Source organism: Terrapene carolina, unplaced genomic scaffold, assembly GCF_002925995.2.
Source record: "Terrapene carolina triunguis isolate 2854851 unplaced genomic scaffold, T_m_triunguis-2.0 Scaffold247, whole genome shotgun sequence".
Taxonomy (NCBI): domain Eukaryota; kingdom Metazoa; phylum Chordata; order Testudines; family Emydidae; genus Terrapene; species Terrapene triunguis.
Window position 1 is genome coordinate 2,795,984 of NW_020664598.1, and position 27,181 is coordinate 2,823,164.

A 27,181-nucleotide genomic window follows, 5' to 3' on the forward strand; every position below is an offset into this window, starting at 1 on the left:
GCTGCTAGCTGTCTCCACCCCTCTCTTCTCCTTTAAAAGAACAGCTGAAAGGGTGACACCTTATTCTCTTTCTTGCAGACTAAAATAAAGACCCACCAGCTCTCTCCCTGCTACTCTCTCTCCTCCCACTTGATTTTACCTTTTTTCTTGTTGCAAGAGAGCATAAGAGGCGGCAGCAGCACCGCTGAGACTTATCAAGACTCAACACACACACAGAATCCAGTCAAGACATTTGCTCAGCTGTCTGCAAAACCAAACCAAACAAATCAGACCTCGCATACAACCAAACTACCAGCAACATTTTGAAAGAAAAGACACTGAAACCAGAAAATAATTTAGGAGAAAAAAAATTCAATTTAAAACAACTTTTCTTTTTTTAAAAACATGCCAGAGGAAGAAAAACATTATTAAAAAAATTAAACCAACAAAAAAAATATTAAGAAAGAAGATTTATTTTCTGATTTTGTATAAACATTTAGGAAAACTTTGTTTCAGACTTTTTGGGGTTTTTTTGGAAAACATTGCAAAACATTTTTACCTTTTTGTGTGGGTCTTTTTTATTTTTTAAAGAACAAAAATTAAGAAGGAAAAAGATAAGTGTGTGGACCATCCGATAAAAGGAAATACTGAAAGATTTCTTGCGGAGAGGGGGGAAGACAGACTTTGGATGCATACATTTGGGGGGGGACTGTCTTTTTAGTTTATTTATACTCCTCTCCTATATTCCTGCTGGCTGATGAGGCAGAGAAAGGGGCAGACAAGTAACCAAGACTTACTTTTTTAAAAATAAAGTCTCTGTTTTTTAACCCTTTCTTCCCCACTCCATGATTGTGGGAAACAAGAGAAAATAATTTGGAGGGGAAAATGAAGAAGTGCAGAGTCCTCTGTGCAGAAGGCAAGGCTGGAGCCAAACTGTGAGCAGAACCTGCCTCTCTCACCTCTTTGCCTAAGCGTGGGAATTTATTATTTCTTTTAAAGTCTGTCCTTCAATGTGTCTGGAACTTTTGGGGCTCAGAGTCGGTATGGATTTCAGATTGATCTTCATGTCTCTCTGGTACCTGCCTCTCATCAATACTGAGGTGAGTGTCAAACCATTTTATTTTACAACTGAGAACAATCAATGTCTGGTGAACTTTAGACCCAGGATAAAGTATACAGAGCAGAGTGAGAAAGAACTCCTTACAGGTGTTTCTCTGACAAGTTTCATTGTATCTGTGGGAACAGTTGTAAATTTGTGGGGGTTTTTTATCATACTTTATTTTAAATTTAAATTTAAATAATGGTAAATAAATTTTAGTTTTTAAAAGGCAAGAAAATGAATAAGGGGAGAATAAATACTGTTGAACAAGCAACATTTAAGCCGCTGAACTGACAGGTAAAAGGGAGTTGGGGAGAAGGGTTCAGTTTTGACTCTATATTGGGGAGGGGGGGGAAACAGTTCCAGCAAGGCCAATGGGGCCACACGGGGGGAGGGGGGAGCAAATTCTGCACCTGCCCAAGGCTTGCAGTTTGGGAGAGGGCAACAGTCCCCTGCCCCCCCCCCAAACTACACTCATGTCTGGGGTGCACTCCCCATCCCCACCCATCCTGGTCAAATGTAGCAGTTGCAGCTTCTCAATCTCTCGTGCATTTATGAGTTTTGCTCTTTAAAACAAACAAACCTTATTTAGGCAACTCTTTCTGCAGCGCACCATGGCTAGCCCTTGCCCTGCTGGCTAGCTGTTTGTAGGGGGAACACCTTCTCCCACCACTCCCCAGAGAAAACATGTAATCCAATGACATCTCAGACCTCCGGGTGGGGATCTTCAAGATGGGTTCTGCTGGAATTAAACAGGGATGAGCCTGTCTGGCAGTTCAAGAGGGAGCCTGGGGTACCTGTTGCAATGGGGGGGGGGGTTAGACCGCAGGAGAGAGCCCCCAGTAGTTAAAGAAAGCGCTTGCGGTACATCTCACGATGCTGCTGGAGTCAGACGTTGTCGTTCAAGATTTATGTCTCTCTCTCGCTGGGAGGTCAGGCTGAGTGGAAGTGGGGAGCTCCCTGAGTTCTTGAGGCTGAATTCTAGCCCTGGTTGCTGGCTGCAGCAGCAGCGTGTTCCCCAGCTGTTCTGGGCCGGGAGCTGCAGCAGGGATCCTCCTATCAGTTCTGAACAAACACCCAAGAGGAAGGGAAGATTACAACGATTTGCAGAGAGGTTTGTGGGGGAGGGAGGGTTCTTAAAGGAACCCAGGTCCTCTCTTTTGCTTTCCTGGTTTTATTCCCCCCGCAAGAGATTTCTTCAAACACACTGTGCCCGTCTCTTGGGACTCTGTGATCTCTCTTACACCAGTGTAACTTCATTGGGTCCGACCCTCAGCATGCTGCGCGGTGTGTGTCCCTATGAGTAAGAGTGCATCTCTAGAGGGTCAGGACATAGGGCGGGAGAGCCGCAGCAGCTTGGCTGGAAATGCACAGCTGCAGGGGAGAGTAATTACAAAAAAGGCTGAAGAAATCAAGTTGGAGGAGCTTGCAGCGAGCTGGCAACAACAAAGAATTTAGTCCGGGAGCGACAGGAACAGCACGAGTAAAGAGGACTCGTACTTCTGCAATAGAGTTATTCATAGAGAGCTCAGGGCAGGACCCAGCCAAGTATAAACAGGCACAACATGGAAAAACTACAGCCCCCCGAAAACACCAAAAGGGCGGCGGGAGCGGCAAAGGGAGAGAGGCAGGAGAGGGTTAACATGGAGGTGAGTCTAGCAGAGATGGAAAGCTGGGACCTGGGACGCAGCCAAGGCAGGTTGTTTTGACCACCAACTGGTGGAAAGAATTCTCCTTTTGTTCTCCGTGCTCCTGCGAGTCGTCATGCAGATTTCACCCACCTCCGCTCGCTCCTGCCTTGCGGTGCCAGCGGGGGACGCCCCCCCATTCCTTCCACCCACCCACCTGTGCCTCACCTATTTGGGGGAGGGGCAGGTGCACTTCGGGCCCCACCCTTTCTACAGCTGCAGTCACTCACCGTGCCAGTCTCAGTTCCCAGAGCCAAACCAAATACAACCAAGAGGGAGGGAGGAAGGGCTTCCCCACCACGGGTGATGATCATCCTGAGAAAAAAACAGCACAGATTCATTCCAGGATTTCGGCCCAAAACTCTGTCCACCTTCTCTCCCTCCCAAACTGCAGGAGTTCGCACCACACCACTATTTCTTTCCTTTTAATGAGGGTAAATCAACATCACACTCCTGGTAACTCCTCCACAGGCTTGCTACAGCTCTATCTGGAACAGCTCTGAGGGAAAGTAATAACCATCATACTTAGCAGCTAGATAGCACTTTACATTTTTTAAAGAACTGGGCAAGCCTTAAACAATTAATCCCCATAGCCCCTCTGTCAGGTACTGTAAGTGCAGTTTAAAACAACAACAGTAAGAGGACCAAGAAAATGTCACCATGACTCAACAACAGAGTAAAAGAGGCAGTTAAGAGACAAAAAGACATAATTTAAAGTCAAATCCCACTGAGAAAAATAGAAAGGAACATTAACTCTGGCAAGTCAAGTGTGAAAGTATAGGCAGGCAAAAAAAAGAATTTGAAGAGTAACTAGCAAAAGACTAAAAAAAATTGCTCTTAGTTTGTAAGTACACCAGAAGCAGGAAGCCTGCCAAACAATTAGTGGAGCCACTGGACAATATAGGTGCTAAAGGAGCACTCAAAGAAGACAAGGCCGTTGCAGGGAAGCTAAACTAATTCTTTGCATCAGGCTTCACTGCAGAGAATGTGAGAGAGATTCTCACACCTGAGCCATTTTTTTTAGGTAACGAATCTGAGGAATGGTCCCAGATTGAGGTGTAAATAGAGGAGGTTTTGGAACAAGTTGATACATTAAACACTAATAGGTCACCAGGACCAGATGGTATTCACCCAAGAATTCTGAAGGAACTAAAATATGAAATTGCAGAGCTACTAACTGTGGTATGTAGTAACCTATTGCTTAAACTGGCCTCTGTAACAGATGACTGGTAGATATCTAAGGTCTCACCAATTTTTAAAAAGGCTCCAGAGGTGATCCTGGCAATTACAGGTCTATAAACCTAACTTCAGTTCCAGGCAAACTGGCCAAAACTATAGTAAGGAACAGAATTATCAGATGAACACAATATGTTGGGGAAGAGTCAACTTGGCTTTTGTAAAAGGGAAATCATGCCTCACCAATCTATTAGAATTCTTTGAGGGGATCAAAAAACATGTGAACAAAGGTGATCCAGTGGATATAGTACTTGGACTTTCAGAAAGCCTTTGATAAGGTCGCTCACCAAAGGCTCTTAAGCAAAGTAGGCAGTCATCATATAAGAGGGAAGGGTCTCTCATGGATCAATAACTGGTTAAAAGATAGGAAACAAAGGGTAGGAATAAATGGTCAGTTTTCACAGTGGAGAGAGGTATAGTGGGGTTCCCCAAGGATCTGTACTGGGACCACTGCTGTTCAACATATTCATAAATGATCTGAAAAAAGGGGTAAACAGTGAGGTGGCAAAATTTGCAGATGATACAAAATTACTCAAGATAGTTAAGTCCAAAGCAGACTGCAAAGAGTTACAAAGAGGTCTCACAAAACTGGGTGACTGGGCAACAAAATGGCAGATGAAATTCAGTGTTGATAAATGCAAAGTAATGCACATTGGAAAACCTAATCCCAACTATACATAAAAATGATGGGGTCTAAATTAGCTATTACCACCCAAGAAAGAGATTTTGGAGTCATGGATAGTTCTCTGAAAACATCCGCTCAATGTGCAGCAGCAGTCAAAAAAAGCTAACAATGTTAGGAACCATTAGGAAAGGGATAGATAATAAGACAGAAAGAATCATAATGCCCCTATATCAATCTATGGTACGCCCACACCTTGAATACTGTGCGCCGCTCTGGTCACCCCATCTCAAAAAAGATATATTAGAATTGGGGAAAGTACAGAGAAGGGCAACAAAAATTATTAGGGGTATGGAACAGCTTTCATATAAGGAGAGATTAAAAAGACTTGAACTATTCATCATAAAAAACAGATTACTAAAGGGGAATATGATAGAGGTCTATAAAATCATGAATAGTGCGGAGAAAGTGAACAAGGAAGTGTTATTTATCTCTTCACATAACACAAGAACCAGGGGTCACACAATGAAATTAATAGGTATCAGGTTTAAAATGAACAAAAGGAAGTACTACTTCACACAAAGCACAGTCAACCTGTGGAACTCATTGTCAGGGGATGCTGTGAAGGCCAAAACTATAACTGGGTTAAAAAAAGAATTAGATAAATTCATGGAGGATAATGGCTATTAGCCAAGATCATCAGGAATGCAACTCCATGCTCTTGGTGTCCCTAAACCTCTAACTGCCAGATGCTGAGACTGGACAACAGGATGAATTATTTGATAAATTGCTCTGTTCTGTTAATTTCCTCTGAAGCATCAGACATCAGCCACTGTTAGAAGACAAGATACTGGGCTAGACGGACCTTTGGTCTGACCCGGTATGGCCATTCTTATGTTCCTCATTTTAGAGAGGGGAAACTGAGGCATGGGAAGATTAAAGGACAGACTCTTAGATGCTCAAAATTAAGCACTCTTTTGGACACTGAAATAGAGGTGGCCTGATATTCAGCCACAACAACCAGAGACATCAATGTGGGTATGCTACACCTCTGAAATCCACACCTCATTTTATGTAAGATTTTAGGTGCCTAACTTCAGGAACCCTGGCTTGAAATTTTTGGCCTAAATGATTTACCTAAGGCTACAGGTGGTCAAAGTAAGGAACAGAAGTTATATGCTCAGATCACTAAGCGACACCTTTCTCTACAGCACTGCCTGACAGGAGTGGGAATAGGAAAGAAAGGAGACATATTTTATCAGTGAAAATGGAGCATTAGAGTCAGGAGAACCCCCATTTCCCTGGAAAGTCACAAAGAGGCTGCATCTTTGGGCTGTGGACGAGCAAACATTGTACAGGTCTGTCGCATCTTAGGCGCATTTAACATGTGCGATTTCAGCTTTATGCGGTTGGCAAAAACAACAACAACAACAAAAACAAAAAAAGAGAAAAATAACACTTTAAATACTGTTTCTGTAGTGCGGGCGATTCCGCCCGCCATTACACTCAATGTAATTTTGACTATACACGATTTTCGCTTTAGGCGCTGACTGCGGAACATAACCCCAGCGTAAGATGAGACAGACCTGTAGTTCTTTTCTCCCCTGTCTGAACTCACAAAAGCTCTGAACTGGAATCAACGGGCAGCTCTAAGGGAAGTAGAGACCTGGCTAAAGCTGTCTTGGTTGAAAAGGCAGAGTTTGCCCCGTCACTGTGCTAGAATGCCTTGGGAACTAATAAGCCCTCCAAATTGTGCCTCCCCCTCCCCCACATCCTCATGCAAAGACACACAACCATGGATACATTAAACACCCCGTCCTCTATGCAAGTCCCTCCCCAACAAAGCATGCATCATACAAATAGACACCTATGCAAATCTGCATGTAAATACACACATGCACGCATCATACATACATTATTATTATATTTCTGAGCACCCCCAAAGTATGCAAGGCACTTTGCAGAAACAAGTAAAGGCACAGACCCTGCCCTGAGAAGCCTACAGTTTGAATGCAGACCTGACACAACAGGTTAAGGCATGTGCGCATCTTGCTGGTTCTATTAAATGAGGTTAGAGATATCCATCCGTGTACCACAGAGACATCTTAATGCAAACATGTCATCTTATTCCTGGAGCATACATACATCCACACATACATGCACCATGCAATTACCCCCTCAACTATTGCCCCCCCATCCCCCCCCCCCCACACACACACAGACTGCTTAGGAGAAAACACGCCATGGGAACTGGGGTCAGGTGACAAGTTTGATCCATTGAACACATGTGATGAGGGCAGCTTTTGTATTTCCCCAAATGGAAACCAAGCTCTCTTTTCCATTCCAACCCTGGAGCTGTTTTTCCTGCCAGGGGAGATGTGGTCGAGGGAAAGGGACTCTCTCTGATCCTCAGGCCTCTGCACTGTCATTTATCAGTATCTGACTCCACAAAGGAGTGAGGGGGGCAAAAGACCCCTAATATTCCCCCACATAACACCTCAACGTACCCAGTGGGAGGATGACAAACAAGTGGGTTGAATCCTGGCTTGGGACATGGGCAGAAGACAGGAATGCTCCTCCCCAAAACATCACCTCCTGCTTTGCATCATTTCTCTCTCTCTCTTCCTCATTTTGGTCTGTCCCTGTGTGGGCAGAGGGGAGGGGATGGACGTAAAGAAGGGTATGAGGTATCCTTTACTCCTCGTGGCTCTCTCTTCTCTTACCCAGACCACAAAAGGGAAGCAGTTGGTGCTGTGGGCTGCCCAGCGGTTGTGTTTGTTTGAGCAGGCGAGTATATTTCCGCCTCGCGCACTAAACACGAAACGTCATCTATGTTGGAAGGGAGGGAAAAAAAGAAATGTGCCCATTTCTGTGCATTGTGAGAGCTGTGTTCACGCACGTGTGCACCAACACACGTGCGCGCGCGCACACACACACACAGTGTATGGGCACTGCTTTAACACTGTCTGGTGATGTCAGAACTCAGGAATGCTGGCCTCCAGCAGTAGTTTTTTTTTGGAGGGACTGTGATGGCATTTCTCACCTCCCTCACCAGGCTGAAGATGGCGCCTGTCTGAGAGGACACACCCCTGCCTCCATTCAGCGCCCTGATGGAGTTTCCCTACCCAAACCCACATTCACAGCCCTGTCACTGTCCCCCTCTCCACCAACCTGCAGAAGCTCCTGAAACTCCTAACTGACTGCTTAATGGCAGGCCCTGTAAGAGCAGCACGCATGATGATTCCTCACTGCCTGTAAAGGGAGGAACTACTTGATCCTGAACTCACATCTTTCTCCACAATGTCTGGGGGAGCGTCACGAGAAACACTGGGTTTGCATCTGATTCGGAAAGATCTGAGCTGTAAAGTGGAGTCCTTTTGGTCCCTCCACTTCTCCAATCACACCCATCTTTAAGGCCTGGGAGCCCTTCCAAGGGGAGTGTGGAAGTGGGAAGGTATTTGCCAGTTGGGAAGCAAGGATACTAACCTATTTGCATTTTCCCTGTGGGTCATAATAATTGTCTTGCAACCTTTAGAGAGATGGGCTAAACCAGGCGTGGCTTTGGTTTTTGTAAATTTCCATTGGCTGGGCCTGCGCATTTTGGAGTCCATCTCCCAAAGAATGGGGTGGGGCTGTTAAACAGTCCTAGTTTTGGCCCATCTCTAATTTACATCTTCATGGTGTGATGGCCTCTTATACTGTCCTGCACACGTGAGGCTCTTGCAGGAGTGAAATGGTGCAACCATGGCAGTGAATTTCAGGATGGGTCACATGTCTGGGGTAAGCCCGGGGAAACGACAAGGCGATCAGTGTGGGTCTATCTCTCTCCATCAGCTGATGTGTGGGCCAGGAGAGAATGACTCTGTCTCTTACGGTATTTCCGACACTATTTATACATGTTGTGCTGATGGGCAAATTCTTCCATTACTTTGCCCAGAGGCTGCTGTTGCTTGGGGGCTGGGGACTGTATGCCTCCTCTTCATGTCAGGGGATGGGTGGGTGAGACTGGTACTAGTAGATGGTTAGAACACAGAGGGCGAGACTGTGTCACTGGAATCAAGTTAGCAAAGATTGAATGGAATGTTTTAGGGAGCAGAACCTAAACAATATTTCTGTGCCCACATGGAATGGATTCTGGGAGAGATGAAGGGGTTTTCCCTGACTTGTGAGAGAGCAGAATTGGTCCCTGGGAGACGGGTGGAAGGATTCCTAAGAGGTTACCCATAGCTGGGCGTGGCACTGGAAGGGTTAAATGCATCTGCCCAGCCAAGGAACCAGCAGCCCCTGGGGTTAAGTCAGAATGAGTCTCTTGCCAGGCTCTGCTGGGACTCGCCCGTCTTACTCCACGCTGAGGAATGTCACAGTGTCTCCCCTCACCATCCCCAATCTGAGTTTGAGGTAAAGAGAAACTTCTTCTCTTCGTACCTTGCTCTCTTCATCCTTCATGCACCGACCATGGTATAATGACACAGTGGCTATCAACCCATCCCTGGCATTGTGAACCCTCTGTTCTGATCAGCAATGAGGTGGCTGGGGAGTTTCATAACCTACCCCCTTCCCCAGGGAGAAGAGCAGAGAGCTCAGCGCCTTTCTGCATTTTCCTCCCCCAAATCAGAGGGTCTCCCCTTCCATTCTCTCTCCTGTGCCATTTATGTGGCACTACCCGGATGTGCAGAATCACAGCCTAAAAAGGAGGGGAGGAATTTCTTTCTCCAAGCCCCAAGGGTCTTTCTCAATCCCTTCCTCTCAGTTTCACAATCTTTGCTCCCTCGGGGCCATGCATTTGCTGTGCTATTAAATGAGGAGGAATGAGCTACAATCTGTTGGAGCCCATGAATAGCCATAGGGATCACTGCAGAATGGCAGCGCATGCTCCATTCACTGCCCTTGCAGAGACTGATCACACTTTTCAGCACTCCCAGCTCCTGACGGCGCAGGGAATAGGACCTGGAATCTAACCTGAGTTTTCCACACAGCCCGGCATACATATTTCTAACCCCAGAGCAGTGAACTGGCCTCTGCAGCACTCCCTCTTCCCTCTCCACCCAACATGGGTTGGCTCCATGCTAGATTGCCCTACTCCGTGTACATGTCTACAAGTGCAGGGGAGGGAGAGAGTCACAGTGAGTTAATGCATCTGGGTTTCACCTTTGGCATCTTGGGGTTCAAATCTTACCATAGCAGAGGGCCAAGGACTGAAATAGATATGGGCTCCCGGTCAGGACTGAGGGGCATGAGCAGAGCTTTGAGGGGGTCTCAGACTGAAATAACAGAGGGGACTGTAGGACAGGACTGAGCTATACGTAGAACATTAGCAGAGCTGCACGTGGATTTGTTTTGCATCAGCCAAGGCTGCTGACATCTGAAAGTAGGGAAGAAAATCTGATACATAATAGAGACGTGCTTAGAACTTACCAGCACATAAAGATCACACTGTTCTGCCTCAACATAGGGCAGGCAAAGCCGCCACTGAGGAGACCCCACTGGCTTGCACAGCACCTGCCCAGCACTTTACATCCTTTGCTTTCATGAGCACCAAAATCATTTGACAATGTTAAACAATCAAAGAAGCATGCTTGCGTGTATGCGTCTATCACTGTGTGTCTGCCTGCAAGTCTCTGGCGCAGGGGTAGGCACGCCAGCTGATTTTCAGTGGCACTCACACTGACCGGATCCTGGCCACCGCTCCGGGGGGCTCTGCATTTTAATTTAATTTTAAATGAAGCTTCTTAAACATTTTTAAAACCTTATTTACTTTACATACAACAATGGTTTAGTTATATATTATAGACTTATAGAAAGAGACCTTCTAAAAACGTTAAAATGTATTACTGGCACGCGAAACCTTAAATTAGAGTGAATAAATGAAGACTCGGCACACCACTTCTGAAAGGTTGCCAACCCCTGCTCTAGCGTGATGGCTGTGCATGCAAGTACAGAACATGGGGAAGCGAGGAACTCAGGGTGGGAGCAGAGGAACAAAATCACTGGGGTAGGAATTCCAGGGCCTTGCAGCAGCACAAGGCCAGGCCTCAGGCACTTGACAGCCAGCCAGGACTCCATCAAGACAAGAGACTTCTTTGATCTACCACAGAGTTAAAAGGAGATCATTAACCTGCTCTAGACTAATAACCCCCCCAACCTCCCCCCCTTGCTGCAATTGCAGGAAAATCCCTGGCTGCTCTGGTTGGCCCATGGGGAGACTCCACCCCCCACTGCCATTCCACCCTTCTCCCAGCCATATCGCAGAATCAGGTGGATGTGTTTGCTGGTAATTGCTGCATTGTGTGCAGGGCCGCCCAGAGGGGGGGGTGCAAGTGGGGCAATTTGCCCCAGGCCCTGGGCTCCACAGGGGCCCCGCTAGCCCTGGCCGAGAATCCTTTTCCTGGCTAGAGGCGCCTTTTTAATTTTTACTCACCCGGCGGTGCTCTGGGTCTTTGGCGGCGGGGGGGGTCCTTCACCTCGCTCCGGGACTTTGGTGGCACTTCGGCGGCGGAGGGTCCTTCAGTGCCGCGGAAGACCCGGAGCCAGTGAAGGACCCGCCGCCGAAGACTCGGAGCGCCGCCCCGTGAGTACAAGCGCTGCAGCGGGTGGCGCCTTATATTATGTCCGCTTCTCCCCCGCTTTGCCCCAGGCCCCCTGAATCCTCTGGGCGGCCCTGATTGTGTGTCTTCCCTTCTTAGCTTCTAAGGGTCCCTCCGTAATCTGGGTGTGCAGTTTCCTACTCACAGAACTTCCTCAGCCCAGGCTCTGTGACATGGAGATGCTAGGACATCTTAGATGAGCATTCCCCTGCACAGAACCAACTCAGAGAGGTGGGGAGAGAATAACAAGCCTCACAACCAGGCATAGTCTCTCACAGGTCCCTCTCAGACTTGGCTTTGTGACCAGGAAGAAAGTAACAAACCTCACAGCCCAGGCATGCAGTCCCCACTGCCAGAGCTGCTTCAGAGATACAGGTAGAGAATAATGAGGCCTACAGCCTGGGTGTGCTGACATGCTTTAGTCAAACTGATAGCATCTGCGACAAGAAAAACTTGGCACCTAAAATTCTTTCTGTGATCAGGGAGTGGAGCTAATTCCTGTAATCCGGTCCCCAGTGAGTGGGCCTGCTTTTGCAATCCCTCTGCAGAGCACTGAGCCATAAATGCTCCTCCAGTTTTCTCTCCTCCTCCTCCCTAGCTAGCAAGGTTGCATCTCTCCTCTTCCCACTAATTCCACCAAAGTCATGCAGTCGTGTAGCACCTGCCTGCTGACCCCAGCAAGTGCCAGAGTTTAAAATAAAGTCTAATTTCCTACATGTATTAAGTATCAGGAAGGACCAGAGTCATCTGTACAGTGCAATGTTCATCCACAGATGCACTTCTTGACAGGTGAAAACATTAAAAATCAATTCTGATCTCAGGTTACAAATACTTGGACTCACAAACAATCCATTTTCTAATATACACTCCAGTGTGTGTGATACAAAAATAGTACCATACAGGAGGAATACAGAGCCTTTCACTTCTAGCTCACTGGTTCCAACTAGGGTGACCACCTGTCCTGAATTGCAGTCCTGAAATGCAGAGTTGAAGTCCTGGTTGTGGGTTGAATGACTCCGGGACAGCATTTGTCCTGGATTCCCTGCAGCGCCACTCTGCACCTGCCCAAGGCTTGGAGGCAGCACCAGCCTCTTCATGGTGTGTGGGGGGGGGAGGAGGGGCTGAGGTGGGCCTTGGCCCTCCCTCACCACAAGGCCCCTCCCCCTGCTCCTCCTCTTCCCCCTGAGGCCTTGCCCCCTGGCCAGGCCAGAAGCTGGAGTCGGGCCATGGTAAGAGCTGCCCAGGGAGCCCCAGCCACTGTGGGGAATACCAAGACCCTCCACCTGCCCTGGGCAGCGTGCCTCAGGGGACAGGGCATGGGCTGGAGACTGCTCTCGGGCAACCTCGTACCCCACCGAGGGCATGTGCAGGGTCTGGGGCTCCTCACAGTGGTCCAGGCTCCTTAGGCAGCTCTTACCACTGCCTGGTTCCAGCTTCTTACCTGGCCTGGCCAGGGGGCAGGGCCTCAGGGGAGAAGAGGAGGATCAGGGGGTGGGGGCTCAGGGGAAGAAGAGGGACAGGGGTGGGGCCAAAGAGGGGGGCAGAGCTCCTGCATGTGTCCTGCTTTTGCCTTTTGAAAAGATGGTCACCCTAGTTCCAACCCAGATCCAGCTTGGTAATTATGAGAAGTCATCATCATATGACAGCTGTTTGGTGGCCCCTGAATGACATGAGTTTATGGCCTCTCAGCTGTGTGTCTTGTGAGAAGATGCCTATATCACAAAAAACACCATGAAAACTGGCATTAGCTGGCTCCCTTATTGGCAGCCTCAGCAGAGAGTCCAAGGATTTAGTGGGCTGGGAAACTGCACTTCTCTTCTCATCCCTAAAAATGGTCCCTAAAGATCAGATCTGAGGCCCATTGGTAACAGGGAAGGGGGAACAGCATGTGGGGTGAAACGTGCATTGGCATTGCCTGTGTGGTACCTGCTCTGTGGATAAACATAGGATTCATTGTCTCTAGAGTCATCAATCTGGCACTTTTCCCCATCACTAAACTGAAATGAAATGTTACACCCCGAAAGCAGTTGAACAAAGAATAACCTCGGTAAGAGAGCATTCACCAGAGCCCAGGTACATGCATCTCACGAGTAATCATAAAACATTAAAAAAAGCTACATTTCATAAACACATGGGGCCAAATTCTCCTCTCAGTTACAACGGGGCAGCCCACTGAGGGACACCGGGCAGGGGCTCAGCTACCACCCACTGCACAGCAACCCAATTAGGCAAGCAGCTGAAAGGCCAACTTTTCACACATGAGTACTCCAGAATAAAGAGAGCATGGAGCTAACCAAACAGTTGGGTAATACTTTTCTCTGTTTCTGTTCCTATTATTTTGGAAATGTGTTTTAATAAGTACTTGCTTTCCCATGCCTCTACTCTGTATTCCTGCAGGGCAGTCACAGGGACCAATTCAGAGTTGGTGTAAGTGGCTGAGATTTCACTGAGCTCAATGGAATTGCACTCACTTACACCAGCTCTGAATTTGGCCTGTAACCTGGTGTTTGTAATGTCAGCATTCAAGGTTTATGACATTGAAATCCAATTGTTATGACATCACAGCCCAAAACCATGGAAATAACTGTGATGTCATAGTGCAGAGTTTGTGACTTTGCTACTGGATCAAACAGGAGTAGCAAATTGGTCTGTGAAAGAGGAGTCAGTCTCCCTTTCCACTCCTTTTTTTTAACAGTGCCCAAATGTGCACATAATTGGCCAATGGGATTTAAAAACAAACAAAACCCGCAGAACATCTGATAGATCATGTGAGTGAGTTTCATAACAGAGGGAAATATTGGGAAGGTTTTCCTTGATATTTTTAAAACTACTCTGGTACTGTATTCCTTTATAATGAAACTTCCCTGACTGTTGGCAAAGTATTTAGGGTTCCTCAGCGTGTAATGCTATTGCTCAGCAATTCTCAGACTTCATTCCGCAGCCCACTGTGTAAGAGGCAGAGATTCTCTCACTTCCCTCCTCTCAGATTTCCCATCCCACACTTTCATGGCAGCTTCCTCTCTCCGGTTGGCTGGTTCCCTACCTCTCCCTCTCCCTCCCACTGCCACCTTCCCCTTCCTCACCATAATTAGAGCTGTTTGTGCAGGATTGGCATTCAATACCTGTGTAACACTTGTTTCCTACTTTGTTATTGTCTGGTAGGGGGACCCCATCCCAGAAGACATTTACAAGATAATGAGTGACAGCTCGGTGCGCTCCAGGAGTGACCTCCAGCGTGCCCTGCAGATAGACTCCGTAGGTAAATCTCCTCTACACCAAACACTCCTCTTCCTTCCTTAAATCTCATGGTGGGAGTACCTTTCTTTTTCCAGCAGGTACACTGGCAAGGCTTATCACTCTAAATATAGAAACATGTTAGTCTCTAGGTGCCAGTCTATCAAGCTATACTGCAAAACTCAGTTACAATAGGGCTGGGTGCTGGGGAGATTTAAATAGCCTGGTGCATGGAATGAGGAGCTTGAGAAAAACCCAAGCAAGCTTCCGAGCTAGGAGATGGCCAGAGAGGTGGTTGGAGTGGAACATGAGTAGATTAAGAGGTGCACAAGCGGGTGGGTGAACTAGCTCATGGGCTGATGCAAAGGCACACAGGTGAATGAATGAAGTGGGCTTTGAGGAGATGCACCAGTGGATGAATAGATTGATCCATGGGAAGACAAAAAGACAGACTAGTGGGTGGTTGGGAGTGAGCCAGGTGAGCTGATAGCACTCATCTAGGAGCAGGTGGGAATATGTGCAGGGGGCGGGGGGATGAGAGAGCTGGTCCCCAAGTAGAATAGATAGGGAGGGGCACAGGCAGGGGGGTGGACTGGTTCCCAGGTAGACCGTTCTATGAGATGATAGAATAGGGAAGAAGGACGTGGGATTGTGTCAGGCTGACTAAGCTGGTGGTGGGGTTGGAATTGCTTTGTCATTTTCTGTGGGTAATAGCTCAGAGTTTGCAGTGCTTGGGAACACCTGGCCAGGACTGAAGTCACAGAGCAGCAGCAGCAGCAGCCCAGGGAGCAAAGTGTGGAGGGATTGGCACGTGTGGGAATGAGACCACGTGTCACGGTCGCCAGGCTGGATCAGGAATTTATTTATAAACGGTCTCTTCAGAGTGAATTCCATTCTATTCTAACCTCTGCTCCCGCCCGTCCCCCTCCACCCCCCTCGCCTTCTCTCTTGTGTTTTGTCTGTTTGTAGCTTTGTAATCCTTGCCGAGACACTATCTACGGGGGAACAGAATTTCCTGCTTTTGTTTCCTATGCCAGTCGGACCACTGGCACGTTCTCAAAAGCATTCCCGCTCCCTTTCAAAATGGCCTGGGAGGGGACGGGGAAGGGGGGAGAGAACCAGCTGTGGGCTGCTATTGTTTTCCTTAAAAAGAGGCGACGAGGTCCTCCCCCCCCCCCCCAAGTTCTTCTTCTGAGTCCATGAGCCACACAATGGGGCAGCTTCCAAAATTAGCACCACTGCCTTAGCAAGCCTGGGTCCCCACCCGTCAGCAGCAGCAGCAATGGCCTGTCAAGAAGAAGGGGAGGAGGAGGGGGACCTCGGTTTTCAATAGACGATTTGTTTCAAGTCAACAGTGTTGCTATTTTTTTCTCATCAACTTAACCTTTATGCAAAAGGCAACCCCCACCCTGGCCTGATAAAATTCCAGAGAATGCAAGATGGAGGGGGGGAGGGGGAGAGACAGAGAAGATGTGTGCAGTCTGTCATGTCCTATAGCTTACGTAAGGGATACATTTCTGTTCCAGTGACTAACCACTCATATGCTTAAGAAATTAAACAGGATTCTCTTGGGAGACCAGGGGTTTGGGAATGGGCTATGGAGCCTTTCAAGCCCAGGTCATTGGTTCCACGCTAAACCCGGATTAGGAAATACTGGATGACACAGGGGATCACATATGGGACTGAACGCTTTCATACCCAAGTTACAGATTCCAATCTGCCCTCAAGTAGTTAGTGACTGCATGTCATTACTGTTCGCTGGCCTATGTGAAATCAGCTTGGTGCTATCACCGCAGGCCGGCAGCCAGGTGTTCACATCACAATATCCACTGATGATGACTTGTTAACGTGGTCTGAACAGAGACCAAATGCCCCTCTCACCCTTAAAAAGTGGCCTTCCCCAGGGCCCGGGTGAAGTGCATTATGGGGCGTGATAGGTGTGAGAAGCTTGCTCTGCTCTTGTGCCTGATAAACAGAGATCTTCAGTCCAGCGCCTTGTCCCAGTCCTGAATTCACTTTAATACAATAACTCCCTGGAGGCTGATGTCCATTCTGCCTCCCACTGCAGCTACACCAGGCCACAGAAGGAAAGAGCTGCCGCTGGGTGGGAGCTGTCTCTGAACACTGCTCTAGTCTGGGGCTCAAGAGGGGCCACTTACTAGAGCAACCCAGGGAGACTATGAGAAGTTCTCTGTTCAGCACTTCCTATGGGAAAGCAGTGGGATGGGGGTACTGGGAATTGGGCTGACTGCTAACAGTCCTCCTTCCTTCCCCCCCAACCACCCCCAGTACCTGAGTTTTAACTGACAGTAGTAGAGGGGAAGAGTTATTTTGAACTCATTTTTCTATTCTCCTGCCAAAAAAGTTGACTATCTCAAATGAGCGCGAACGCAAGTACCCCACCGCCACCTCATCTAATGCACCTGCATCCTGACCTCCCGCCCCACTGCTATTCCAGTCCTGGGTCCTCCACTCAGCTCTGCAAGTGCCCCTCAGTCCTGCTCTGTAGCACCCTTTGTTATTCCAGTCCTAGGACAAACACACAACTCTACCACTGCACCTCAGTTTTCACCTGCAGCACCTCCTGCTAATCCAGCCTTGCTCCTTGCCCTCCACTCCCGCTCAGCTGATTCACCTGAATCTTGACTTGCAATTCCCTCTGCTACTCCATGTACATTCCAAATAGCTCTGCTAAAGTGCATCTCACTCTTGCCCTAGAGTATCTTCTGTAAGTCCAGTCCTGGGCCTCTCTTTAACAAGATATGCCGGTTACTGTGAATGGAGCAGTGTGATGAGGTGAACAAACGTAGAGTCTCCCCACACTCATTGCACTTGTGACCTGAGCTGGGACTTGAACCTAAAACTCTGGACGGGACATGCTAGTGCAGTAACGAGACCGATGAATCACCCAAATGCTGCCTCCTCTGTCACTTGATTCCCACACCATTGCCTCACTTTTTTACCTCATTGTCTTATTTGGCTCTGTCCTTCTCTTGCAGAAGAGGATGGCTCCAATTTGGACCTGAACTCAACGCGAGCCCATCCTGGTCAAAACTTGCCTCGAGGGAGACGAAGTCTAGGTGAGTGATAGACTCAGACCTAACTTCTGTGCAGGAGTTTCAGTGTAAGTGAGAGATTAGCTATACAGATACATGGGTCTGTACAGTCTGCATCTGTGTCCACCATGAGTGTATGAATGTAGGTGTGCATGTTTAAGTGTGTGTCACTCTGTGCATGTGCATTTAGCCATGTAAATGTGTTTGTGTTAGGGAGTCTGTCTCTGCCTCTATGCTACCAAATGTAGTCTCCTTCTTTCAGCATTGCTGTAACCGCCCCAGCACCAAGGGTAGTACAGACAGCAGGGTGCAGGCATTTCCAGCACTGTGTCCTGATGCCCTCCTCTGGCTGGGGCTTCGGACTTGGTGCTGGCAATGCCTGAGCCCTGTCTGCATTAGCATTCACTTCATAGCTCGTACCAGTGCTGGAAAACAAGCTCTAGATATGCTATTGTAGACACGTCTTGTGTCAGTCAGTGACTAACTCTGTGTTTCTGCCGAGTGTGATACTGCCCTCAGCAAACGTAGAGACTGCTATTAATTGTTAAGTACTGAAATTAGCTGAAATAATTCAACAGAGCAGAATGATAATGGACCAGGCCTGGTGCCCTAGCGATTGTTATTTGCACTTTTTGATTCCCAGTCCCATCCTCTGGCTCCAGCAGGGCCTGAAAGTGTTGCAGAGGCCAAGCGTTCAGCACCTGAAGTGGAGGAGCTGGTGTTCGGAAGCAGGAGACATCATTCTGCAGCAAATCACGCTGTCTCGTTACACAGCAGCACTGACTAGCCCCTGTCCTTTCTGGCCCAAGATGTTAGCTGTAGTTATCATTATTTATTATGTACCATCAGGATTCTTGGCCCTTTGAAGGAGACAGTGAACGGCATTGAATGGGTGTAGGATGGGGAAAGAATATATATCTGTAGCTCCAGGAGAGTATGAGCCTTTGTCAGATAACATAGTGGGGTTGCATCAGGTTTCTGGGAGTAGCCTGTGAAGCCTATTTCACCATTTTTCTCTTGGGTACCTCTAGTTGCAGTGGTAGATGCTGAGCCAGCAGTACTCGCAGAATGCAAGACACGGACGGAGGTCTTTGAAATCTCCCGGAGCATGGTAGATTCCACCAATGCCAACTTTGTGGTGTGGCCGCCGTGTGTGGAGGTGCAACGGTGCTCCGGATGCTGCAACAACCGCAATGTGCAGTGTCGCCCCACGCTGGTCCGCGTGCGGCATGTCCAGGTACACAAGAATCCTCTATCCTCTCCCTTCCCCTTGCTTCCTTCTCTCATGGCCCCTCCACTAAAAACACAAACCAACTGGGGGGATTGCCTGTGGTCATACAAGTGAGGGGCTAACTGTGCTGGCCTCTCCATCAGCGCCCTGACAATGCATCTCAGCCCAAACACGTGCACTGAGACAGCATCCCCTCCTCCTCTCCTTGCCCCTCTGTGATCTTCCTGCCTAGCCCGGCTGTAAACAGACACCTGATAGCTGACCTCTTGCTCTGATCATGCTAGCTCATCAGTTAATAGTGATCTCCACGCTTCCTCCCAGACAGCTCATTTAAAAATATAATCCTCCCCCACAAATCTTCTGCCTGACCTGTGAGAGATTCCCTCAGGCCTTGGGCAGGCCGGTGTGTATGTGTGTGTGTGCACACTCACACAGTCTGCTTTATCAGGAAATTCCTTTCTCAGAAAAGCCACTCTGAATGAGGGAGAAAAAAGAGAGAGGGGGAGAAATGGGAGTTGTTTTTGTGGAAAAAGCAAAGGTCAGGGCAAAAGTCAGCCAGGAAAAATGACCCGGAAATGGCTTCTCTGAGGTCTCTGTATTGTGTGGTTGGAAATGTTTGTCTAGTGAACAGCGTGTGGTCTGAAGCGTGTGGAGTGGGGCTTTCAAGGAAAGATAAACAGCCAGTAGGTTTGATCACTGGTTGAGTGATGTTGCCAGGGCCAGTGCATTGGGAGCATTTCAGTTCCAGACTCAAAGCAGTGATAGTATTTATAGCCTGCAGACCTCCGCAGGGAATGTGGTTTTGTTAGATAAGCTAAACTAGGTCAGGCCTGGTCAGTATTTGAATGGGAAACCACCAACGCAAACGCAAGACTGTAGGATGTGCTGCTGGAGATCTAGTAAGAGGTGCTCTTCCCTCTGAGAGTACGGCTACACTGCCACTGGGAGGTGTAAGTCCCAGTGCAGGTAGACGTACAGCCCCTAGCTCTGATTGAACTAGGGCTCAAAATAATAGCACGGCTGCAGCAGCTCGGGCTAGCTGCTCAAGTACAATCCCATCTAAGAGCCTAGGTACGTACTCTGGCTCTTTTTAGCGCACGAGCTCAATCAGAGCTAGCGTGTGTACATCTGCTTGAGCTGGAAATTACTCCCCTCAGCTGCATTGTACATGTATCCTGAATCAGTGATGCAAGGGCTGCAGAATGGTTCTCGGGAGCATTGTGTTGCCAGACATGCTGCCTTTCACATGAGACGAGAGCCCCTTACCACTGTTAGTCATTAAAAATCATGAGACAAATTCAGACATGGCTCCACTGAAGTTAGTAGAGTCGCGCTTGTTTGCATTAGGTCTGAATTTCTCCTCTCTGCCATGTTGTTTTTTGCAACAGTAAGGGTTTTAACTCCAATATCTCAATTCAGTTAATTACATTCTTCCTACCCCAAAACTTCCTCTGTCAAATCTATCAGACCCAGCATTGTTCTGTATTTCTTTTCCCAGTTGTGTAATGTTTTTGGGCACTGTTCATGTTTCATGCAAGAAGCAGCTGTAAGTCAGGAGTGGGTGAAGTGATTCTCTATGTACAAAGCCAAAGTCAGACCTGCCTGGCTATGTGCTACTCCACTGAAATCAGTGAAAGTTGCACCAAACTGTACCAGGCCTGGATTTGATCCGTGGATTTTAAAGTGCTTTTGGACCCTTTGGGAAGAAGGGCAATAGAGAAATAAAGATAGTATTCATGTTGATGTGGTGGGAGTTGTAGCTGTATTTATATTTTAGATGGGTTTGTTTTTATTCTCGCCCAATAGGTAAACAAGATAGAATTTGTTCAGAAGAAGCCAAACTTTAAAAAAGCCATTGTGCCCTTGGAGGATCACCTGGAGTGTCGATGTGAGGCACTGTCGTCTCAGCCCTCCAGTCGCAGTCGGCCAGGTTCACGTGAACACAGAGGTAAGGCTGCTGGTACTAGAGGAAGAGAGAGGGAAATGCTGCAAGATGAGACAGAGGGCCAGAGCCTCAGCTGCTGTGAATCAGCACAGCGCTGGTGAAGTCCAGGGAGCTTTACTGATTTCCAGCGGCTGAAGGTTTTGCCTAGAATGCTGCTTGTGAGAGAGGGGGAAAAATGGGGAAAGGGAGGAGGGGAAGAGGGTGAGAAAGACAGAGAGAGGAAAGTATGGAATGGGGAAGAGGGAAAGAGCAGAGAGGAAAAGGAGAGTGGAGAAATGAGGAGAATAGATGAAGTGAGGAAGAACAGAGGGGAAGGAAGAAGAGGGTCTTCGGCTCTCTTGCTCTAGAGATGGTGGGGAGGGAGTGGTATTTCCAGCTGTCTCAGCTGCTGCTCATGGCATGATACACTCCCATCTCTGTTTTGGCAGGTAAGTCACCATCGATCACTGCAGCCCCTATTTCGGTGAGACAACGAGCGCGCCAGCTGCCAGCACGAAAGAGAAAACATCGGAAGTTCAAGCATGTCCACGATAAGAAAGTGCTGAAAGAAATCCTCACAGCATAGAGGTGCTGGCCGGGGACAGAGTGCAAGGCAGGTAATAGCAACAACTGCCACGGGAGGGGGGGCACTTTGGGAAGTGAGCCAGTCTGCTCTTCTAGTCATGGGGAATTCCCTTCCCACACACAAGCGCTGCCCATGCACCTCAATTGCTACCCACAGCACCTGCTGCTACGTCAGCCCTGGGCCTCACACACAGTTCTGCCCAGGTATCTCAGTTCTGCAGCTCTTGTTATTCCAATGTAGGGCCAAGATGCTCAATAGTGCCGAACTGTGTGATCTAATGAAGTAACAGGACTAGGCTGGTACTCACCAAATTCATCCCACTTATGATTTATCACACTTGAACTCATTCTTGCAGAGGTGAAAGGTTTATGCATTATTCCCACTTTGCCACTGAGCCCCACTCTACAACCTCCCTTAAAGCTGAACAACAAGCCCATCCCCTCTATATCTAAAAACCACTGGAGACCATATTATTTGTCTATTATGTGGAGCTCGCTCTGATCTTCCTTCATGAATTGAGTTTCCACTGGAAATGGAGAATTAATGTCCATTTTGTATTCTCTATTGCGGGATTGCTTTTTTTAGTTTTTTGGTTAAAATGGTGGAAGGACACAAAAGGAGCAGCACTTCGATGAGTTTCGCTGTCCTAACAGGAAGTCTGAGAACATAACAAAGGTTAAAAAAAGCAAAAGGAGAACTGGAGTCTCGGAATTAAATCTGGAGCCTTTCAATTCTAGGGGCCTGACTCTTCTCTCACATACAGTGATGTAAATCAGGACTAACTCCATGGACTCCAATGGAATTTCACTGGTGTAAAGTCAGTGTGAGTTAAAGGAGAATCGGGCCTTGGGTTCTCAATAGGCTAGGCCTTTTGAGACAGAGAGAACTGTGGTCTGAGCACAGAAACTTGGAGCCAGGAGTCTTCTAATTCCATCTTTAGCACTAGGGCTGCTCTGGGTTTCGTGTTCTTCTGCCATTTTAACCAAAAAATACTCCTCTGGTCCCTGACCAGCGCAAGAATCCAAATGCAAAGGTGATGTGCTGCTATTTTTGTTCCTGTGCCAAGCTTGGCTTGGTCTGTCCTGGAGATAAATAGAAGACTTCAGTGGCTTGGTCTCCAGGGCTATTAATGTGGTACTTTAAAGCAAACATTATCATAGAAGAAAGAGAGAAGGAAGGGGAATAGTAGAGCGAGATAGGTTCTTATTCTAATTCAGTGTCTGTGTTTGTTTCACTTTTAGGTTTATTTAATATGCAGTAAAACCTGCCTTAGAGATCACCTCTGAAGAGAAACCACCTGTCACGAGCAACTACTTCCAGAGGCCACAGAACACAACCACTCTCTGGTGTGCCAACCTCGGAAGAGAGACCCCTCTTACAAGTCACCACTTTTGCTAACTCCCATGAGTGGTCGCTCTTGGCAGGTTTTACTGTATTTGCTGTATTGCCCCTATGGGGTCCTCAGAGTGATAACTCTTCCTCTCTGTCAGTCTGTCTCGGTGCCCGAGTCGGACGGCAAATGGTGCTTCCCTTTCCATGACCGGACCTTCTCCCTCGATTTCCCTCTCTTCGTTTATTAACAATATTTTAAAGTTTTCCAAAAAAGAGAAAAAAAAATTAGAACTCCCCCCACAAAACCACATGTAACTGGAACAGGATGATGCCTTTCCTACTGCAGAGACTAGAACGGCAAATGGGAAAAAGAAAAATGGGTCAATTTTCCTTTGAGGGGGAAAAAAGGGGGGGGGGAATGGGAGCAATTTTCTTCCTTTCCCCTCTTCTTCTTGGTGAGGGTGGGAGACCCTGGCTGAGATCAATGATTGTGATGGACAGTTTTTAAAGCAGGCAGACCTCAGATTAAGAGAGGAAACCAATGACGGAAAATGCACTAAGGACTTCTATTGTCCCGTCTGGACAGATTTTTGTGTGTGTGTGTATATATATTATTTTAAAAACCACTAAAATGTACAACATCTCGGGGAACAGAAAAAATGAAAGCAAAATGCATTTATCTCATCCACCCCTGGTGCAGACTGGAAGACTTTTGGGGCAGTGGGAAGGAGTGGACAGCTGGCAGAATCATTCTCCCCTCTCCCGGCCCCCTGACAAAGGATGCTGTCTTTGCACATGGCTGTAGAGGGTTCGACTTTCCAGTCTAGGATTTGGGTTACTGTTTAATTCACTTGTATGTATATATATCTCTGGTTTTAAAATGGATTTGTTCCACGGTGGGAGGAATCTGCAGGCATGTTTGTGCATCAGCTCAGGTGGGCTAGAAGAAAAGCAAACTTTCCACGGCTTTACCCAGTGTGTGTGGGGTGCAGAATGGGGTGCACGGAGCAATGTCCCTCACACTCTTTCCGCCTGCTCACAACTCCCCTGCAGGATACAGAGGGACAACACAATCAACCAACGAAATACAGGCTTAGAAACATTACTTCATCAGAACAAACTGTAATTGGCTGACCAGTGATCCTGAGGGCAGGATAATATTTTCCAGGAATATCTGAGAGCAGAATAACCCTTTCATGGATGTTTCTCGTATCACACTCTCAGTTGCTCTCCCCATCTCTACTTCCCTGGCTCTCCCATTTTCCTCCCCCATTTTTCTCTCTCAAACACACACACGAGGATTTCCTTAACTTACATTAAAGCCCTTTTCAGTTTCAAAAGCTGTAGATCCAAGGAACTTCTTGGGCAGCTGAAGGGGCCTGGGGTGAGGGTAAGGGGAGAAAGTGAACCTCTACTTCACAACAGTGATTAAAAACAGAAACAATCCCCTTTGGTGAAAGAGCATTGCTGACTGGTGTCCCGACCTCCACGGACATCTTAGAGAGCCTCAGAAGTTTAGGTGGCGGAGGACAAATGACTCTTCAGATAGGGACCACCTGTACACACCCCCACACGCAATTATTAAGGACATTGTTATTTATCATATGAATTGCACGAGGAGACCCAGTCATGGACCCAATGTGCTGAGCACTGTATAAACACACAACAAAAAACCTGTCCCAGCCCCAAAGAGCTTACAATGTAAGTTAGAGCTACAACTTTCCTTTCCCAGCTGCCTCTCCTTATTCCATTTCCTTTACTGTGATAGCTCCCTCTCCTGGGAGAATGAGGCAGAAGAAGGCGAAAATATGCAGTATCCTCTCCAAGGGGAATAACCCCTCTCATGGTCACTCAGTACAGCATACACATTGAGACAGAAGAAACAAGGAGTAGGCTGGAGGTAATTTCGCCTTCATATTTGTGCCCTGTTGGCAAAGGTCCCATCCACCAAAGTGCAGGCAGAAGTACCACGGGGAAACTAGCAGCAGGAGAAAGGTGATGATGCAGCGGGATGGGGAGTGCTGTTCATCAGACAGGGGCTTAGATCTCCCCGCACCTCAAACCCAGAGCTCCTCGCTTGCTGCCTGCTGCCAACATCCTTCTCTGCCTCTTGCACTCTGCTCCATTCACCCCACCCCACGACTTCTCAAGTCTTAAGACACTTTGCTTTCCTGCTCCAAAATCTCCTTCCTGTGGTTTGTAAAGTTGGTGAGTTTTTTTGCTTTTTTTATTTTAATGTAAGATTAATTTATACTCAGTACTGTATTTAAAGTTGTAAAAAAACAATACAAAACAAACAAACAAAAACCAAAACTCTCAACAAAGTGTTAAGTTTCTTCTGTATGCAAAACTAAAAAAGCAAAAAATGATCAGAGGTCAGACAGAGAATCCCAGCTTCTGCACTTTCATTTCTGGGACACTTTAACTGAGATTATAAAAGCAGCAACTAGAGACTGAACATTCACATTAGCTTTTCTAGTCCACCCAGCCGCCAGCCAGGGCTGGATTTTTCCCTACTGTGTATTCCTTTTTACTTTGTCCAGTCTAGTTTTCAATGACTCAAGCACTTGGGATTTCTCATTCTAATAGGTCTCACCTTTAGCAATGTTTTCTGACGCCCAGCCAGACTTCCCCATTGCTCATTTTCATCCCATTATTCCAGGTTCTACTCCTTTGAACAACTCAAAACAATTCCTCTTCCGCTGGTGTTTACATTCTTCATAGGCTCCTAAACAGTTGACATATTCTCCCCTTAGTCATCGTCTAGACATCTACAGCTCTTCTCTCATAAGGGTTCAGAAGGCCAATGTGTTTCCCCTTCCACTGGGTAAGGGAGGGGTTGCACATTCTGGCACCCATGTGCAGAGCGCTGCCCCGCGCTACAGTGCAGTTAACACACATGTGGGTACAAACAGCCGCCTCAATCTGGGCTGTTCCACAGAGAACTGTTGGAATGTCCCTCTGAACTGGCGAATCACCCCCCATTTCTCCATTCCCCGAGTCCCCTGCTCTGTTTTAGTTAGTGAAACAATTGTTCCACATTGTTTTACTAACTAAAAGAATAATTCAGAGTCTTGGAGAAGCAGCATTCAAAATTCTCTTGCAACAACTTGTGTACAATTGCACCCTGCTACCCCACAATCTTCCTGGCAGTTTAGAGAAGTTATCCTTCCCTTTCCTTCCTAAAATACTCTTGTGTTGCCTGTTGTGGTTTCTGACGAAATGTAGCACAGGAACACCACAATTTAACGGCCCTCTTCTTACAGTCTAACCACATGTACAGGAAAAGGCCTTACAGCTCTGAAACTCCACCAGGTCATTGAGCTGAGCTCACTCATTAATACTCAGTTCCCTTTACCTGCTAACTGGTACAGTGGTTTTCAAACTTTTTTTCTGGCAACCCAGTTGAAGAAAATTGTTGATGCCCGCAACCCAACGGAGCTGGGGATGAGGGGTCTGGGGTGTGGGAGGGGCTCAGGGCTGGGGCAGAGGGGTGTGGGGGTAAGGGCTGCGGGGTGGGGCTGGGGATGAGGGGTTTAAGGTGCAAGGGGGCTCTGGGTTTGGGGGAGCTCACGGCTGGGGCAGGGGGTTGGGGTGCAGGAGGGGGTCAGAGCTCTGGGCTGGGGGTGCAGGCTCTGGATTGGGGTCAGGGATGAGGGGTTTCAGGTGCAGAAAGGGGCTCTGGGTTTGGGGGTGCTCAGAGCTGGTGCAGGGGCTTGGTGTGCGGGCTTACCTCGGGCAGCTCCTAGTAAGCGGCGCAGCAGGGGTACTAAGACTAATTGAACTGGTGCAGCCTACAATGTTTTCTCTCCAACGAGGAGAGGAAACCACAGCACTGCCACTGCACTGGCATAGTCAGGCCTCCAAATGCCATCCCAGAAAGTAGAAATGAGCTCCCAGCAATTGTGCTGGGCACGATGGGCAATTCAAAAGTCCCAGGATTTACTGGTACAAGTTGTAAGGAGTGCTGTATAGGGATGTGCCAAAATAGCTCAGGTGGAGTTGCTGCATGGACACATAAAACCAGTGTTGCCAGCTCTCATGATTTTATCATGAGTCTTATGACAGCTGATGTTTTACTTAAAGCCTCAGCTCCTGGCAAATTGTGATTTCATGAGAATACAGATTAATAATCATAATAATCTTTCATTAGTTTCTATCCCTTGTGGTTGTGGAAAAAAGCTTGACATTTTGACATACGTGCACCCCAAAGGCTCAAAACCTATAAGGCAAATAAAAAGACTGCCAAATTTATTATTTTTTAAAACTCATGATTTTTCAGTCAATCTGATGATTTTTCAGTGTTCAGGGTTAGTAATACTGAAATTGTTGCAAGGACAAGGGATGCAACTAATTATTACACCCAATCACTCTTCCTGTAACAGTTTCCTCACCTAGGCCCCAGTTCAGGAAAGCACTTAATTACATGCTTAAATCTATCCCTCTTTAGAAATGGGCCTTAAACACATGCTTAAAAGCAGTGGTTCTCAAACTTCATTGCACTGTGATCCCCTTCTGACAACAAAAATTACTACATGACCCAGGGCAGGGCTGGGGTGGAGTCCAAATCCCTTGGGCTTCAGCCCCAGGCCCCAGCAAGTCTAAGGCTG

The 27,181-nt window shown here is 47.6% G+C and overlaps 1 protein-coding gene across 1 annotated transcript; it reads left to right on the forward strand.

Moving 5' to 3' along the window:
• The first annotated feature begins 402 nt into the window (after nt 1–402).
• Nucleotides 403–24,863, forward strand: PDGFB (platelet derived growth factor subunit B). Its single transcript, XM_024199633.2, has 7 exons — nt 403–1,079; nt 14,371–14,467; nt 17,442–17,522; nt 18,530–18,735; nt 20,536–20,677; nt 21,103–21,270; nt 22,481–24,863. The coding sequence occupies exons 1-6, from the start codon at nt 990–992 to the stop codon at nt 21,237–21,239; spliced, it is 753 nt and encodes a 250-aa protein (XP_024055401.2). The 5' UTR covers nt 403–989; the 3' UTR covers nt 21,240–21,270; nt 22,481–24,863.
• The last annotated feature ends 2,318 nt before the right edge of the window (nt 24,864–27,181 follow it).